Source organism: Indicator indicator, chromosome 6, assembly GCF_027791375.1.
Source record: "Indicator indicator isolate 239-I01 chromosome 6, UM_Iind_1.1, whole genome shotgun sequence".
NCBI classification, from domain to species: domain Eukaryota; kingdom Metazoa; phylum Chordata; class Aves; order Piciformes; family Indicatoridae; genus Indicator; species Indicator indicator.
The window spans coordinates 38,311,325-38,330,241 of record NC_072015.1 but is presented as its reverse complement, the minus strand read 5'-3'; the positions used below and the strand labels follow the sequence as shown (position 1 = coordinate 38,330,241).

Genomic DNA, 18,917 nt, shown 5'->3' with positions numbered 1-18,917 from the left:
ATTTGCTTCCAGACTGAGCTAGCCTGGTTATTGTTGGTGGGGGGGTAATTTCAGCTCACACCGACACAAGTAGCTTAATGAACTACTATAAACTGTATGCTGTGTATAGCTTACAGTATACTGCATGCTGAGCTACCTTAAAACTGCACTCTATATTAAAAATAAATCCTTATTTTTATCTAGAATACTGCAGAATGTGCAGAAGACACAGCAATGATGATGAAGTATTGTTTTCCAGAGAGAGATGAATATGATTAAGTTGCTGCTTTTTGTCCTACCTGATGTCTTGATGTGATTTGGGTGACAGGTTGGACTTTAATGATCCTTGAGGTCTTTTACAACTCCTGTGGAGAAAGGGGTCAGATCTGTCAATCCCCTTTCTATAGCTAATAACTTTGTATCTGAATGAGTAGTTAGCACTTATTGCAATTTCTGGCAGGTAAACACATGACCACATTAAGTTCTCAGCCTTTCAGAAAAACCTACCAATAGAACTGGTGAAGTGGATCATTGAATGCTTGCTGCATTGTGTTCCACTGAGCTCTGCTTTCTGAATTTTTCACACTCTATGTTTCCTTTGGAATTATTATTTTGCCAATTTCAGAGTAATTTCAGTCATCATTATAATAATTTCCCCCCCCCCCCCCCCCCCATTCCTAAATCTCTAATCTGAAGGAAATCTATTATTCATGGTCTAGACTTTCAGATGCTGATGTATCTTTAGATCACCACTTCAAGTTACCTACCTTACTTCTGATAGCTAATCTTCAGGCAATGGTGAAGACACAATACTGAGCATTAGCATCAGTTCCCCTAGATTTTTATCCACTATTTAGGAAGTCTGTATTGGTACCCTGACTTCAAGCAAAGCTGTTTGATTTTCTTTTCTGCCTCTCACTGAGGCTCCTCTGTTTCTGCTGGTCTTGGTACATCTTCATTAGGAGGCCACCTGGCTGATACTTCAAATTGCTTTACAGTTCTATTAGTGAGGTCTACTGCTCTCTCTTTCCACCATGTAACAAAACCATTTTGGCTGTTTTGCTCTGCTTTGTTAGTTGCCATGATTCAGCTTTAGACTGTGCTTCCTCATTAGCCTCCTTCTCATTATGGCCTCCAGTACATCAGCAGCTCTCAACAGGCTGTTTGTGAGCTTATAATAAAGATCATTCCCTTCAAGGTTGTTTACCTTCTCTGCAGACAGAGAGCTGAATATGGTTGAGCAGTTGCTTTTCTGACCTGATTTACCTGCACATGTCAACTGAGGAGCCAGAGTGTAAAGACCCTCAGTGTTGCCAGAGTGCAAAGAGGTATTTTCTTTTATACTGCTACAACTATAAAGCTGTCTCCACTCCAAGGGCTATTCTGAGTTAGCAGTGATACTATCATGCTACATACTCGTGCTCCTTGTCACTTGAGGCTTGGTTAATAAAATCAGCTTACTAATACGTGCATTTGTAGTTGCTGATAGCTTGATTTGAACAGCTTGATTCTGTGCTTTCTTCTGTGCACAGGGGTTGTTCCTCAGCTGTGCAGTATCCTTGTGCAGGTTTTCCTCCCAAAATAAATGTGGTAGATTTTGGGCTGTGGAGGGTTGGGGGTTTTGGTTGGTTGCTTGGTTGATTTTGTAATTTTGGTTGGGGTTTTTTTGCTTGGTTTTTATTTTCCTTGACTATCTTTTAGTAGTGCATGTATCTGCTAGCAGGATGGATGCTTGATGAATCTTGAGAGTCTTTCTGACAGAAGGAACAGTACAAAGTAAAATTTTCCTAGGTCATGCCTCAGAGATGTAAATAAATCACGCCCTGATAATACTTTTGATTTTTGTGACCATTTCTTCAGGCTTTTAAGGTACTTACAAATGCTTGATCACTACCATTTTCCATATTCATTTTTGAGAGGAAAAAAAAAACCTCTTGAGGCTAAACTTTTGGGTTTAGAGTGTCCCCTCTGAGCTTGCTTATCTGTCTCATTTATTTTCCTTCTAGAGATAGAATATCTAGTTATAAGTATACCTTGAATATCCAGGTGTAGAAAATTTACTTATTGGCACTTATTCTTGCTTATGCTACTGTTTCCTTTTCTCATGCTTCATGGAAAGCAAACTTACTGAGTTCCTGCTGTATCTCTAGGACACATTACATTTTGCTGTGCCTGTGTTTTAATTTTCTGTGTTGTGATACAATGCTCTGTGCCAGGTACAAGCAGACTTCTTCATTCTGCTGTTTGGATTTTCTTCTTGCCTTTTCCACAGTTAGATTTCTCATGGTTTATTCATTTGTTTATTTATTTATTTATTTATTCCACACTTACATTCTGCCTTCTGGCACATTGTCCCCTATCTATTAAACAGAGCCCTGGACTACATAGTGCTAGAGGGCTTATATTCGCTATTAAGTGTCTGATACCTTTCCAGCATTCTTTTGCTTTCTAGGTGGAGATTTTATGGTGGAAAAGAGCAAGCTTATGGTGGAAAAGATGGTATGCTTCTCCTGACCATTTCCTTTTTGCCTAAAAATGCTGTATAACAAAAGAATGAATAACAGAAAAGATTTTTACACCACAAGGCACTTAACTGAATGAGGTTTGAGAAAGATTTTATCTCCATTAACCATTTCTCCTTAGCCCAATCTCCTGCTGTGCTTTCATACTTGCAGACAGCATGCTTTTTACATTGTTCTCATGGAAAACTAATATTTTCTTTCCAAGGGTGGCATTATGTTTTGCTGTGCTGTAAATATGACTGGAGATACACACACACCAGCACAAGGTGAACAGGCTTCTATTGGCAGGCTATTGTCCTGAAGGGTCAAACCCCCAAACATGCTCTAACCCAGGCAATGGCTAAGCACCCCTGAATGTGCAAACCTGGACCCTTCCTGGGCTCCAGATGGCCAAGGCAAATGTCTAGCACCTGTGATTAACATTGTAAGCACTCCTGAATGTGCTAACCTGGACCCTTCCTGGGCTCCAGATGGCCAAGGCAAATGTCTAGCCCCTGTGATTAACCTGGTAAGCACCCCGGAATGTGCAAACCTGGACACTTCCTGGGCTCCAGATAAACATCTACCAGGTGTGATTAACTTTGTCACACAGCTGGGAACTGTGTGTGCCCCTGGCCATGTTTGGTTATGCCCCATCCTATGGGTGCAGTGATCAGGGTTCTGTGCTACCAAAGGGCATTAATTGTCTTGGGACAGTATTTAAACCAGCCAAGAAGTCAGGTAGCTTGCCTTGTGCTCACCCAGACAGTGACAAGAGCCAAATGCTGCTGGAGTAGCAGCTGAGGAATCTGCTCTAGCACACTAACTACACCCAGGCCTTGTTCTTACCACAAAGAGACAAGAGCCAAATGCTGCCCAAGTGGCAGCCAAAGGGCTTGCACTAACAGGTAACAACTTCACCCAGGCCTTGCACCTGGACCAAGGCAGAAAGGGGAAAAGCTCCAAGAGACCTGAATGCCAGAAGAGGCTACAGCCCAGCAAGGAAGCACACAAGAAAGAGGCCCTTAGCTCGCTCCAAGCCAAGGACTGCTCAAATTATAACCACAGCATCTGGGAAGATACCAGACAGAGGAGCAAGTTGTGAGTCCCCAGCTAATCTGCCAGGGAATCCCATTTGTGGGGAACCCACAGATCACAGCATCTGTATGTCCAATGGGAATTGCTGTACTGGAAAGGTTAGATCTGTGCTTAAATCATTTAACTCTCTTTATATGTGGAGTGTAATCCCCACAACCGAATGGAACCTGTCAATATACCTTGTAAATAGGTTACAGCAGTGTTTGCAGATACCACCACCCAAGATATTAATTATAAAGTATATAAAAATACACATTTTATTACAGCTATCTAAGCATGCTGTACTGTCAACAGCTCAGCTAACAAACAGAGAAGGGGAGAGAGATAACAGAGGGCAGTTTGCGCTAATTATTACACAGTTACTTCCAGAGAGATATGATATGGGAGATATGTCATTTCCTTCTGGACCACTCTGCTAGCAAGGGCTCAGCATCACATAGGCTGCAGCTGCCACCCGGAGCCACTGTGTGGCCAAGCAGCTGGGCCAACAAGCGGAGTGCTCTGCGCTGAGGTCCTCCTCCTGAGGTCACTCCTGTGAATGATTTCCTCTTCCCAGGAGACAGCCCAAGGGATCAGGCTATTAGGAGGGCCCAGTGGGTGCCCTCAGGGGTGCTGCAGAGGGGGCATGTTGCAGCAGGTTTGAAGGAGAAAACAGGACTGAGCATGGTGAGTGGTGAGACATTACTGATTTCTTGCAGCAGGGACCTGCAAATTCCTTATTATTTACCTGGGAGCTTCAGTAGGTATCTCCAGGTGAGATTTCATCAGGTGGTAAAAGCCCTAAAACTTGACACACTGTTGTGGCTCTTAATTCCCTCTAAATGGCTCTCTTGGGGGACTTGACTTCTAACAGCCAGTTTAGAGCTTTCTCCAAGCAGAATCACAGAATCAATAAGGTTGGAAAAGACCTCAAGGATCATCAAAGTCCAACCTGTCACCCAAGACCTCATGACTACTAAACCATGGCACCAAGTGCCACATCCAATCCCTTCTTGGACACCTCCAGGCATGGTGATTCTACCACCTCCCTGGGCAGCACATATCTTTAAGGTCCCTTAAGGTCTCTTCTAACAGAAACCATTTTGTGAACCTAAGCAAGAAGACTACTGAGCAGGGGTACCAAGAGTCCAGATTGAGGATTTAACATACTGGCAATGAACTGTGAGATGCCTTTCTTGAAGCAGCTGAAAACCTTTTAAGAACTTAGATCATAAAGAGAGACATTTGGGTCGAGGCAATCCCAAGCACAAATTCAGGCTGGGCAGGGACTGGCTGGAGAGCAGCCCTGAGGAGAGGGACTTGGGGGTGCTGGTGGACAAGAAGCTCAACATGAGCCAGCAGTGAGCACTTGCAGCCCAGAAAGCCAACCAGAGCCTGGGCTGCATCAAGAGAAGTGTGGCCAGCAGGTCAAGGGAGGTGATTCTCCCCCTCTGCTCTGCTCTGGTGAGACCCCACCTGGAATGGGTTGTCCAGGGAGGTGGTTGAGGCCCCATCTCTGGAGGTGTTTAAGGCCAGGCTGGATGAGGCTGTGGCCAGCCTGATGTAGTGTGAGGTGTCCCTGGCCATGGCAGGGGGGTTGGAACTAGATGATCCTTGTGGTCCCTTCCAACCCTGACTGATTCTATGATTTTATGATTCTATGATTCTATGATCTATTTCCACCTTTGGCAAATTATGAGCAGCACCTCACTGAGAAGAGCTATGTATTTCTTGACAAACTGTTTACATACAACACATCATTTCTGTGTGGTTTCCAGAGCTGGAAAAGCAGAGCTGGGCAGACTCATACATGGCCAAGCTGAAATGGTGTAACCAGGCACAGGTTTATTGACAGAGCAGTTAGGGGCACAGGGTCGGCATCAGTTGGTAGGGATTCTGGGAAGGGGCTGAGGCAGAACTTCTGTCTTTGTTTTCCCAAAGAGGCTTCACAGTGGTCACAGTGGCTTTTGGCTGTGGCAATAAACTTCAATCATTTGTAATTTAATTGGGCATTTCTGCAGGTGCTCTAAACATATTGAGGAAACTTCTCCTGGACTCATGAAAATCATTATTTGTGCAAAGGAGGAAGACCCAAACCCATGTCCCTTCTGAAGGGAAGGTGAGGGAGGTGAGGTGTTGCACAGCCTTTGGCATGAACCAGACAGGCTGCCAGCAGGACTGACTTTTCAAACAGCAACATCCTGCCTCTAGCCCAAGGGAGTGGCTATGAGTAAAACATGAAAGACACAGAGGATGCAAACTGGGAGGAAATCAGGTTTCATTGCTCCCATATCTCACAGAACAGCTTTAGTATTACTTTCAGTTTCCATTAGCAAGAGGCTCTGTGCTCTGAGCAGAGCTTCATGCAATAAAATAACCTCATTTCCTGGGAGTCTCCAGCACAGGATCTTGCTGGAGGATGGAGGAGGAGGAGCATAGGCCTGAGAACTTTAAGGAAGAAAATGAGGTGATGCACCAAAGGGGAAACAGATGATACAGAGGAGAGGTGAAGCCCTGTGCTTTATGAGCAGGGGGAGAAAAGAAGCTGCTTAAAAGAAAGGCTGTGGCAGTGTCTAAGGGGAAGCATCCTGCACCACTAAGCCTCCCAGTCCTTCCTTCTACATCTTCACCAAGAAAATTACCAGTAGCAGCTGTTACATGGCAGGTATCCCTAGCAGTTCTCCTCCTTCAACACATCCCACAAGGACTTTGTTAGGGTCCTAAAGAAGATAAATTACTAAACAGTCATTTCAGTGAGACAAAGACAATCCTGTGGTGCAGTTACACTTACCTGTGTTTTCACAACAGGGGCATTCCTGATCCCATACTTCATCGCTCTTCTCTTCGAGGGAATCCCACTGCTGCATCTTGAACTGGCCCTAGGACAATGCCTGAGGAAGGGCAGCGTCGGTGCCTGGAACACCATCTCGCCTTACCTTGGTGGAGTCGGTATGCCTCTTGGGCTCTCAGCTTCAGGGATCCCTGGAGCTTTTTAAGGCCAGGCTGGATCAGGCTCTGGGCAACCTGATCTAGTATGAGGTGGCCATGGCCATGGCCATGGCAGGGGAGTTGGAACTCGATGATCCTTGAGGTCGCTTCCAACCCTAACAGTTCTATGATGCTATGATCTGGAACAAAAGGGTGCCATCATGCAGCTGTAGCAGCTGTGAAACTCCAGTCTCCTTTGGTCTCTGCTATTAAAGTTGCCTTTTGTTGTAGAAAACATTGCATTATATACTAGAACAACTATTTCAACCCTAATCTTCTATGGAAGTCGGGAGTGTCAGCCTTCTTGGAGCAGGGCTGATGCGCTGGGGGACTGTGTAATACCTTTTGGTTACTGAAGACACAGATGCCCAACTTCCATGCAAAAATCTTGGTGGGGGTGGTAAACAGGAAAAAAATTGGAAAATTAGGAAACAGGAGCTTCTAAGAGCAAGTGCTGTGAACTGCTAATTCTCCCCAAAGCTATTCTAAGCTGAGCTCTTGTGCTTTCTGCAGGGGTTGGTTCGTGGATGGTGTCACTTCTTGTGAGCTTATACTACAACACTGTTTTAACCTGGGTGATGTGGTATTTCATAAACTCCTTTCAAGAACCTCTTCCTTGGAGTGTTTGTCCTCTCAATGAAAACAGAACAGGTAACTACCACTTAGAGCATCACTGCTAGCAAGAGGAGGATCACAAACATCAGAGTCCAAGGGACAGCAATGAGGAAAAAGAAAGCTTTTTTTTGCTTTGGGGCCTTTTTGGTTGGTTTTAGTTTTATTTGGCTTGTGATGTGATATAAATACCAGTCTGACAGAGCATCCTGAGCTTTCTGACACTGGAGAAATAATCCTTTATCAAGACACATGTGTTATAATAAACCGCATAATAAGACACTTGATATTGTCAGCATAATTAAGAAGCAAATTTACAACTACATTTTTCAGTCACTGCTTTAAAGGAGACTTTTGAGATTCCATGAGGTGGTGATGCATTGGCTATGACTCATAACAAGCTCTTACAGAAATCCTTAAGTGCATTTGCCAGGATGTGCTGAGACAGATCAGCTGAGTTGTCAGAGCAGGAAACACGACCCCACTAGAGAATTTAATTTCTGCCTGTGGATTGCTGAAACTACTTTTACACATCTGACCAGATAGCTTCCTAGAGTAGCTAACCAAGAAAGCCCTGAGAAGAGAAGCTGCATTTGATGTGGCCCTGAATTGTGCACAAGAACTCATTTGGGTTTGTGTCAAAAAAAAGCTGTGAGAGTGACAACATCCTGCTCAAACTCATCCTCCTCACAGGAACAACTAAAGGAGTAACTAAAGCAGAACACTTCTGAAGTAGCAGAGAAAATACTTCAAGAGGGAATCTTACAGCTTCAGCCCAAATTCACACTATCCATTACAAAACCCTTAGTAAGACCAAAGACAGATTGAGCAGGATAAGGAAGATCTAAGACAGATCTTGAAAATTATTTTTCAGCTTTCTCTCTTGTTGAGAGCATGAGTGACAACAAATTTCAGGGCAGAGCAAGAAACATAATGTGAATAAGAAGCTAAGAAAAAAGACCAAAAAAAAAATAGCAGAAGTTAACTTACATTTGGAGACTTTAGAACTATTGTAGAATAGGAAGACAATAAGACAGGCATTCCTCATCTTTCTGACAGAAGCAAAGAAAATTATTTGGGCCTGAAGAAACGTTTTCCAAACCTGCTTTTGGAGATCAACTTTTCAATCAGCTGGTTTGGTATATAGAAAACTGTGTTTTTAGTCAATCTATTAGAAAATAATATTGAGTTAAGGGCAAATTTTTAAATACTGGTGCCAAGAACCCATGCTTCTCTACCACGATTGCAATTCTCACTCCAGGGACCTGGTTCCAAACTGAGCAAAGCAGCAACTTTCCCATCCACCAGGCTTAGTGGAGTGCAGACTATCATAGCTTCATTTCAGTCTCATGTGCTTCAGCTGTGACTAAACAGAGAAGAGCAGCAAAGCTTTCCACTGCATAGTTCTTTACTCCAATACCCTGCTGTAACTCTTAGACTGCAGCATTCAATAGCCAGAGACTGTGTATTGAGAGGGAACTGGGATTGCACTGGTCACTGTATGTCCAGGTGCACAACTGATTCTTTTCATTCAGAGCTCAGGAGAGGACAACAGCAAGAGTCAGTACATGAGTGTCCTCATACACTGAAAGAGGATCGCCAGCTTCAGGTGTGGAGCACAGTCACATCCTGGGCTGCATCAAGAGAGTGTGGCCAGCAGGTCGAGGGAGGTGATTCTCCCCCTCTGCTCCGCTCTGGTGAGACTCCACCTGGAGTACTGCATCCAGTTCTGGAGCCCCTGTTACAAGAAAGATCTGGAGGTGCTGGAAGGTGTCCAGAGAAGGGCCATGAGGATGATCAGAGGGCTGGAGCTCCTCTCCTATGAGGACAGGCTGAGAGAGTCTGGAGAAGAGAAGGCTCCAAAGAGACCTTATTGTGGCCTTCCAGTATCTGAAGGAGGCTACAAGAAAGCTGGGGAGGGACTTTTTAGGGTGTCAGAGAGTGATAGGACTAGGAGGGGATGGAACAAAACTAGAAATGGGTAGATTCAGATTGGATGTTAAGAAGAAATTCTTCCCCAGGAGTGTGGTGAGGTTGCCCAAGGAGGTGGTGGAAGCCTCATCCCTGGAGGTTTTTAAGGCCAGGCTGGATGTGGCTCTGAGCAACCTGATGTACTGTGAGGTTTCCGTGCCCATGGTAGAGGGGTTGGAACTAGATGATCCTTGAGGTCCCTTCCAACCCTAACAATTCTACGATTCTATGATTTCAAGTGTAAATTTTTAACTGGACAACCACTTGGCTAAATCAGTACCCCACACACCTGGAGGTCACTTCTCCTGCTTTTCAAAGGTAGGTGCTCTAACCATGCCAGAATTTCTACTGTAGTTCAAAACTTTAAACCAAGGCATCTCTTCCACTGTCCTGGCTGGGATTTCCTGCAACTGTTCAGTGGATACATTATAATTTGCAGATTATTTCCAATGTTATCTGCATTTTCTAGCCCATTTTTACTACTTGGTAGTCCAGGTATGGCTTCTTTTTACAGAAGAACAAGAGCAAAACAAGACTAATATCACCTTTTTCACAGTGGAAATACAGTTTTATTATGTTCTTTGTCAGGGTTTCTTTTGCTCTGTTTACAGATCTTCCTGTTCTCTTTAATCTTGCCACAGCACCACACTACCACAGTACATTAAAGGTTAAAAGGGACCTCAAGAGATCATCGGGTCCAATCTATTTCAGAAGGTCCTCTTCATGCCTTCCCAAAGGCAAATTGTCCCACCACATGGCTGCCATCAGCCACAGGCTCCTCACAGTTCTGCCTTTATGCTCTAAAGCTCCAAAAAGCAGTCAGTGTTGAGGATAAAATGCAGCCCCCACTAACAGAGAGCCTCACATCATCCTCTGCCTCTGCAGCCACTGTGGTGCTTCTCAGCACAGCAGCACTGCCTGCTTTTCATCTGAATGCTGTCAGAGCTCAAGAACAACCTTGGTCTTTACAGAATATGCATTTGGATTTCTGTATCACAGTCTCACAGTATATCAGAGGTTGGAAGAGACCTCAAGAGATCATCAGTGTTATCTTATACTTACACAGCATCACAGTATATCAGAGGTTGGAAGGGACCTCAAGAGATCATCAGGTCCAACCCCCTGCCAGAGCAGGATCACTTAGGGTAGTCTGCACAGGAAGGCATCCAGGTGGGTTTGGAAAGCCTCCAGAGAAGGAGACTCCACAACCTCTCTGAGCAGCCTGTTCCAGGGCTCTGTCACCCTCACTGGAAAGAAGTTTCTCCTCAGGTTGAGCTGAAATCTTCTGTGTTCAAGTTTGGACCCATTGTTCCTTATCACTGTGAACCACCCAAAAGAGCCTGGCCCCCTCCACTTGACACCCACCCCTCAGATATTGATAGACATTGATCAGATCCCCTCTCATGCCTGCCACATTTTATTTCTTTTTTTTCCCAGAGCTCAATGAAGAATGTTATGAAAGCACTGCAGTCAATTATTTTTGGTACAGGAAAACTCTGAACATAACACCTGACGTCACCGAAAGCGGCACCTTACAGTGGTGGCTCATTGTGTGCTTAGCAGCTTGCTGGGCAGTCGTTTATCTCTGCACCATCCGAGGAATTGAAACCACAGGAAAGGTATGGAAAGGAGAGGGAGAGAGAAGTGCATTGTCCCACTGTAATAAAATGGAGTATTTTTGTATATTTTATAAAGAACATTTCCTGGGGGTGGTATCTTCCAACACTGCCGTCGCTTATTTACAAAAGAAGCATTCACAGGTTCAGTTATTTGGTTGTGGGGTTTACACTCCACATATAAAGAGAGTGTGATGGTTTGAAACTGTCTTTTTAATTTTTCCTTGCAAAGTTCAAAACAGAGAAAGTGAAAGAATGTAAATAAGTCACTATTGGGTGGAAGAAAGCAAAATAACGATTGTTCTAAACACTTCCATTGGATAGATAGAAATGTTTAAGAACTATTACCCAAAACAAAGTAGGCACTCTGCACATTCTGCGTTCGGCAGTGGGGGCAGTTGCTGGGCTGTCTGGCTGCTGTTTCTTCTTCTCTTCTGGCTGAAGATAACACACTGACCTTGGCAGCTAAGTTAACAACTTTCTGCTTAACTAACTCTGCTTCTCTGTCCAGGGGGGTCTGGGGGGAAGCTTCTGGGAGAGAGAGAGGCCCCTTTGGGAGGGTCCCCTTGGGGAGAAGCAAACGGAGATCGGTTGTGCTTTTCTGTTGATTGTATATATTTGTAAATGTTGTGAATTTTGTATATTTGTACATATTCATTGCATTTCATTGTAGATTTTAGACTCTGCTTGTAAATACAGCTTTTCATTTGCTTCCAGACTGGGCTAGCCTGGTTATTGTCGTGGGGGGGGAATTTCAGCTCACACCGACACACTTTTTATTTTTGGCGCCCAACGTGGGGCTCGATTGCTTGTGATTTATTTCTGCTCAGATTAGGAAGCAAAATGAAGCTGTTTTGGATTCTGAGTCATTCTATTTCGTCTATTATCAGTGTGATTGTTTACAGATAGGCCATTTCTTGCATGATAGACAAGATTGTGAGATATGTGGCATATAAGTCATTTCTTTGGGTTAAGAACAAGTTACTGAATGTTGGTGAATTCTGTTGTGGTCTTATTGGGCTAAGAAGCTATGGTAACTCAACTATGGATGTGCTAGTAGACACATTTGAGTTTGTTACTCCTCTTACAACTACAGAGGGTCTTTGGAACCAGTGGTACCCTAGATATCTTGTGCTAGCCTTAATCTTAATTTTGTTGCTTCTTGGAATAATCATATGGCTACTGATAGCACTGTGTCAAGAAAGACATAAGGCTACTTGCTCTTCCAACTCTGCTGTGAATGTGAAAACCAAGCCAGTAAATTTGGTGGCCACTGTAACCAGAAAGCGTAAAGGAGATGCAGATGCTGCAGGAGATGGTGCAGATGGAGATGAGGGTCCTTCTACTCAGGGTCCCTCTGTTAAGAAAGATCCTTCTGATGAGGAAGAGAGGTTTAGCCTTAAAACTCTGGTAGACCTCTTGAGACCCCACATGGATGATGGAGATGTAGGTCAGGATGTAGACCCTGGTAGATTAGCAACTGCTGGCAGAGCCTCTGAACTCAAGGAAATTCAACGGAGGATTACAACAGGATTATGGGGACAGCAACCTCAGGATGATGATGATGATGATGAGGATGACATACAGTCAGCTAATGCACCCAGACAGGAAATTAGACATGTGAGGAAGGATTACATCAGAGGAGATAATGAGCCAGTCCTGTCTTGGCTAGCCAGGTGTTTTGATATGGGAGCCCCAGCATTGGTGGTAGGTGACAAGTCGGCCTCTCAGTTGGGGATGCTCTCAAAGGATACAGGCATAGACAGGCACCTAGGCAAGTGCATTGGTAAAGTTTCTCTGTGGGCACGCCTCCTACTGGCAGTCTCGCTGAGGTACCCCAGCAGAGATGATTTACCATGGAACCCTAAGCCTTGGACCACAATAGCTGAGGGAATCAAGCGTCTGAGAGAGTTTGCTGTGAGAGAAGTAATGTATGGAGATCATAAGACTCTGAATCCTGATGAAATTCCTGTTGGAACAGGCCTTGCCAAAAAGCTCATTAAGCTTGCTCCTCCTAATTATGCTACTATTCTGGCAAGCAGGATTGTGGCAAGAAATTATGGTGGAGCACCTCCTACTGTTGGCCATTTCACTGACCAAATGAGGCAGTTGGAGGATAGTCTTGCACGTACTTCTTTGGTTTCAGCCATTGAAACTCTTGTCTGGAGAAATGAAGAATTGCATGAAAGAGCTGAAGGAGGAACTTAAAACCTCCATATCCAACTTGATGAAGGGGGATGATTCTGATTCCTCTTCCTCCAGATGGATACAAGTTTCAGCTGTTAGGAACAGACGTGCTCCAAGAAGGCCATTCCAGAATAGGTCAAACCAAAACAGACAGCAGAGGCAATCACGTGGCAGTATCTGGATAACTCTGCGTGATCAGTTTGGTGAGAACATGAACAGATGGGATGGTCAACCAACTTCTGATCTTTTCAAGAGGTTACGGGAGCTGCAGAGGGGCAGATCCCGAGGTAGCAATACCAGGAGGGTAGCTGTCGCTTCCTCAGTTTCCCAGAACAACTCTGATAGCTCCAACAGTGATCCTAATTCTGGTGCTGGACGTTGTGCCAGCTGTACATGTGGAGGTAATCCCAACCATTAGGGGTGCCCTGCCTTCCGCCAGGGGGAGGTAAGGGATAATGGAGATAACAGAATCTATTGGGATGTGTACATCCAGTGGCCTGGCACTTCAAAATTTCAGAAGTACAGGGCCTCGGTTGACACAGGAGCTCAGTGCACCATAATACCATCAAATTATCAAGGGGGAGAATCTATAACCATTCAGGGAGTCACTGGTGGATCTCAAGAGTTGTTTAAGATAGAGGTTGATATAAGTTTAACTGGGAAGCAGTGGAAGAAACATACTATTGTAACAGGACCTAATGCACCTTGTATTTTGGGAATTGACTTTCTGAGAGAAGGGCGTTTTAAAGACCCTAAGGGTTACAAATGGGCTTTTGGAATAGCAACTGTAGAAATTGATGGAGGAAAATTGAAGTTGTCCATTAGACCTGAGCTTTCAGATGAATCTGCAGTTGTGGGACAACATGAGATAGAGGATGTAAAGCTGCCGGTTGCTTCTCAAACTGTGCATCACAGACAATACAGAACCAACCGTGACTCTTTGGTGCCCATTCAAAACTTGATTCGTCAGTTGGAGAGTCAGAAGGTCATCAGCAAAACTCATTCACCTTTCAACAGTCCAATCTGGCCTGTGAGAAAGCAGAATGGAGAGTGGCGTCTGACAGTTGATTTCCGTGCCTTGAATGAAGTAACTCCACCCATGAGTGCAGCTGTACCAGACATGATGGAACTCCAATATGAGCTGGAATCCAAGCAGGCCAAATGGTATGCTACCATAGACATTGCTAATGCTTTCTTCTCTATTCCCATAGCAGAGGAATGCAGGCCTCAGTTTGCTTTCACCTGGAGAGGCATTCAGTACACATTCAATCGTTTGCCCCAGGGGTGGATTCACAGTTCAACCATCTGCCATGCAGTGATCCATGATGCTTTGGAGAAAGGTGGAGCTCCAGAACACATTCAGTTCATCGATGACATCATCGTCTGGGGTGAGACTGCTGAAGAAGTCTTCGAGAAAGGTAATAAAATCCTTGACATTCTCTTGCAAGCTGGTTTCGCTATCAAGCGAGACAAGGTGAAAGGACCTGCCAGAGAAATCCAGTTTCTGGGAGTGCGGTGGCAAGATGGTCGCCGTCACATCCCAATGGATGTGATAAACAGAGTCTCCACCATGGCAAATCCCATCAACAAGAAAGAAACTCTGCGTTTCTTAGGCATAGTGGGATTTTGGAGACTGCACATTCCTGGATACAGTCAGATTGTGAAACCTCTCTATGATGTGACTCGAAAGAGAAACAGTTTCCAATGGGGTCCTGAGCAACAAGCAGCCTTTGACCAGATCAAGCGAGAGGTAGTCCAAGCGATGGGTCTGGGACCTGTCCGAACTGGTCCAGACATTAAGAACATTCTGTACACGGCCGCGAGTGACAATGGTCCAACCTGGTGCTTATGGCAAAGAGCTCCAGGGGAGACACGAGGACGTCCTCTTGGTTTCTGGGGTCGTGGCTACAGAGGCTCAGAGGCAAACTACACTCCAACAGAGAAAGAGATTTTAGCTGCTTATGAAGGAGTGAAAGCTGCTTCTGAAGTGATTGGAACTGAGTCACAACTTCTTCTAGCTCCTAGATTGCCAGTTCTGAATTGGATGTTCAAAGGCAAAGGTTCTTCACCACATCATGCAACAGATGCTACCTGGTCTAAGTGGATGGCTCTGATAACACAGCGAGCTCGAATGGGAAATCTCGAAAGGCCTGGTTTGGTGGAGGTGATCACAAACTGGCCAGAAGGCACAAGCTGTGCAAAACCTCCAGAGGAGAGAGTAACTCGTGCAGAGGAAGCTCCTCCTTACAGTGATCTGTCTGATGATGAAAAGAGATATGCTTTGTTCACAGACGGTTCCTGTCGTCTTGTTGGGAACAAGCGGAGATGGAAATCTGCAGTGTGGAGCCCAACGCGCAGAGTTGCAGAAGCGAGAGATGGAGAAGGAGAATCCAGTCAATTCGCAGAGGTAAAAGCTGTCCAGCTAGCTCTTAACATAGCTGAACGTGAGAGATGGCCAAAGCTTTATCTCTACACCGACTCGTGGATGGTAGCCAATGCCTTGTGGGGTTGGCTGAAAGACTGGAAGAAGAATGGCTGGCAGAGGAAAGGAAAGCCAATCTGGGCTGCAGATCTGTGGCAAGACATTGCTGCTCGCATTGAGAGAATCCCAGTGAAAGTGAGACACATCGATGCTCACATTCCTAAGAGCAAAGCTACAGAGGAACAACAACACAACCATCAGGCAGATCTAGCTGCAAGAGTTTCCCAGGTGGACACAAACTCTGATCCTGATCCTGATCTTGACTGGAAACACCGAGGTGAGCTGTTCTTAGCTCGGTGGGCCCATGACTCGTCAGGACATCAAGGCAGAGATGCAACCTACCGATGGGCTCGTGACAGATCCATTGACATTTCCATGGATGCTATCACACAAGTCATCCATGACTGTGACATTTGTGCTGCTATTAAGCAGGCAAAGCGGATCAAGCCCTTGTGGTACGGTGACCGATGGTCCAAGTACAAGTATGGTGAAGCCTGGCAGATTGACTACATCACTCTACCTCGTTCTCCATCTGGTAAGCAGTATGTGCTGACTATGGTAGAGGCAAGCACTGGATGGCTGGAAACTTATCCAGTTCCTCATGCAACTGCACGTAACACCATTCTTGGTCTGGAAAGACAAATCCTGTGGAGACACGGAACTCCAGAGAGGATTGAGTCAGACAATGGAACTCATTTCAAGAACAATCTTGTAAAAAACTGGGCCAAAGAGCACGGCATCGAGTGGATATTCCACATTCCCTACTATGCACCAGCTGCAGGGAAGATCGAACGCTACAACGGTTTGCTGAAAACCACTCTCAAAGCCATGGGGGGTGGATCTTTGAAAAACTGGGAGAAACATTTAGCACAAGCAACCTGGTTGGTGAATAGTAGAGGTTCAGTGAATCGAGCTGGACCTGCCCAATCAGATTTGTTGCGAAAGGAGGAAGGTGATAGAGTTCCTGTTATCAGAGAAAAGAATCTGTTAGGCAAAACTGTTTGGGTATTTTCTCCTTCAGGAGAGGCCAAACCTGTCCGAGGGGTGGTTTCTGCTGAAGGTCCTGGTCACACCTATTGGGTGATGCAAGAAAATGGTGAAATTCAGTGTATTCCACAAAGAAATCTAACTTTGGCTGAGAGAGGTTAAATTCAGAGTGTTGCACAGATACAGCATCACGCCCAAGAGGAGAGTCCATGAGATCTACGGTGCACGAACCCTGAGAGCCCTGAGTCACCTGAGAGTCCCTGTTCCTTTCTTCACTCCATCTGCGAGGAAACAAGCTGTTTGCTGTTTTTCCTGTGATTTGACTCTTTTGAATCATCTACATCTGAAATAGCCGGAATGGACTATGGTCTTTATTCACCTATTGTTGTAGATATTATTTTAGATTAGATAAATGATAGTAGCAGCCAATGGAATTGTTTAGAAGGGGTGGACTGTGATGGTTTGAAACTGTCTTTTTAATTTTTCCTTGCAAAGTTCAGAACAGAGAAAGTGAAAGAATGTAAATAAGTCACTATTGGGTGTAAGAAAGCAAAATAACAATTGTTCTAAACACTTCCATTGGATAGAGAGAAATGTTTAAGAACTATTACCCAAAACAAAGTAGGCATTCTGCACATTCTGCGTTCTGCAGTGGGGGCAGTTGCTGGGCTGTCTGGCTGCTGTTTCTTCTTCTCTTCTGGCTGAAGATAACACACTGACCTTGGCAGCTAAGTTAACAACTTTCTGCTTAACTAACTCTGCTTCTCTGTCCAGGGGGGTCTGGGGGGAAGCTCCTGGGAGAGGGAGGCCCCTTTGGGAGGGTCCCCTTGGGGGGAAGCAAAGGGAGATCGGTTGTGCTTTTTCTGTTGATTGTATATATTTGTAAATGTTGTGAATTTTGTATATTTGTACATATTCATTGCATTTCATTGTAGATTTTAGACTCTGCTTGTAAATACAGCTTTTCATTTGCTTCCAGACTGAGCTAGCCTGGTTATTGTCGGTGGGGGTGGAATTTCAGCTCACACCAACACAGAGAGTTAAATGATTTAAGTACAGATCTAACCTTTCCAATACAGCAATTCCCATTGGGCATACAGGTGCTGTGAGCTGTGGGTTTCCCACCAATGGGATTCCATAGCAGATCAGCCTGGGACTCACCACTTGCTCCTCTGTCTGGTATCTTCCCAGATGCTGTGGCTATAATTTGAGCAGTCCTTGTCTCAGAGAGGGCTAGGGGGGTCTCTCTCTCTCTCTTGTGTGCTCCCTTGCTGGGCTGTAGCCTCTTCTGGCTTTCAATTCCCTTGGAGCTTTTCCCCTTTCTGCCTTGGTCCATGTGCAAGGCCTGGGTGAAGTTGTTGGTCTGCTAGAGCAGATTCCTCAGCTGCTACTCCAGCAGCATTTGGCTCTAATTGCTTGCTGGGTGAGCACAAGGCAAGTTCCTTGACTTCTTGGCTGGTTTAAATACTGTCCCAAGACAATTAATGCCCTTTGGTAACACTGAACCCTGATCACTGCACCCATAGGATGGGGCATAACTAAACATGGCCAGGGGCACAGACAGTTCTCAGCTGTGTTACAAAGTTAATCACACGTGCTGGACCCCAGGAAGTGTCCAGGTTTGCACATTCTGGGGTGCTTAGCCACTGTCTGGGCTAGGGCATGTTTGGGGGTTCACCCTTCAGGACACCCACAGTTTGATTCCTGCTTGCCAGATACTGAGTTTCACCACTAAGGAATTCCTTCCCCATTTATCCCACTGACAGCATTCCTGTGTGCTCCTTGTCGAGCGAAGCGGTAAGAGGGGTACAGGTGGCTCACAATGACACTTCTCACCTTCTCCATTGCAAAAGCTTCAGCACTGCTGGTCTGCCCTCACTCAGTTTTTAAAAGCAATTTGCACAGAATCACAGAATGTTAGGGGCTGGAAGGGACCTCAAAAGATCACCAGATCCAACCCCCCTGCCAGAGCAGGATCACCTATACCAGATCACACAGGAATGCATCCAGGCATGTTTTGAATATCTCCAGAGAGGGAGACTCCACAACCGCCCTGGGCAGCCTGTTCCAGTGTTCTGTCACCCTCACAGGGAAATAATTCTTCCTCCTGTTTCCATGGAACTTCCTATGCTTCAACTTCCACCCACTGCCCCTTTTCCTGTCATTGGGCATCACCCATCAGAGCCTGGCTCCAGCCTCTTGGCACTCACCCTTCACATATTTATAAACATGAATGAGGTCACCTCTTAGTCTCCTCTTCTCCAGAGCCCCACCTCCCTCAGCCTCTCCTTGTCAGGAAGATGTTCCACTTCCTTCATCATTTGTGTGGCTCTGTGCTGGACTCTTCCAAGCAGTTCCCTGAGGTCCTTCCTGAACTGAGGGGCTCATTGCTACAAATGTGTTCTGCAAAAGCACATTTTGCTTTATTTTAAAGAAGGCAACATTCTTCTCTATCTGTCTTACCTAATATCATTAGGATTGTGTGTTGAACTAAACAGGCTTTGTCAATGGTACTGT

At 45.2% G+C, this 18,917-nt stretch overlaps 1 protein-coding gene across 1 annotated transcript in view; it reads left to right on the top strand.

The window, feature by feature from the left end:
* Window positions 1-18,917, top strand: part of LOC128967477 (sodium-dependent neutral amino acid transporter B(0)AT3-like) — a 43,845-nt gene that overhangs the window by 12,170 nt on the left and 12,758 nt on the right. The window contains exons 2-4 of the mRNA XM_054381618.1: window positions 6,366-6,506; window positions 7,059-7,196; window positions 10,566-10,747. Of these exons, the coding sequence (XP_054237593.1) occupies window positions 6,366-6,506; window positions 7,059-7,196; window positions 10,566-10,747 (461 nt within the window). The remainder of the gene's footprint in view (window positions 1-6,365; window positions 6,507-7,058; window positions 7,197-10,565; window positions 10,748-18,917) is intronic.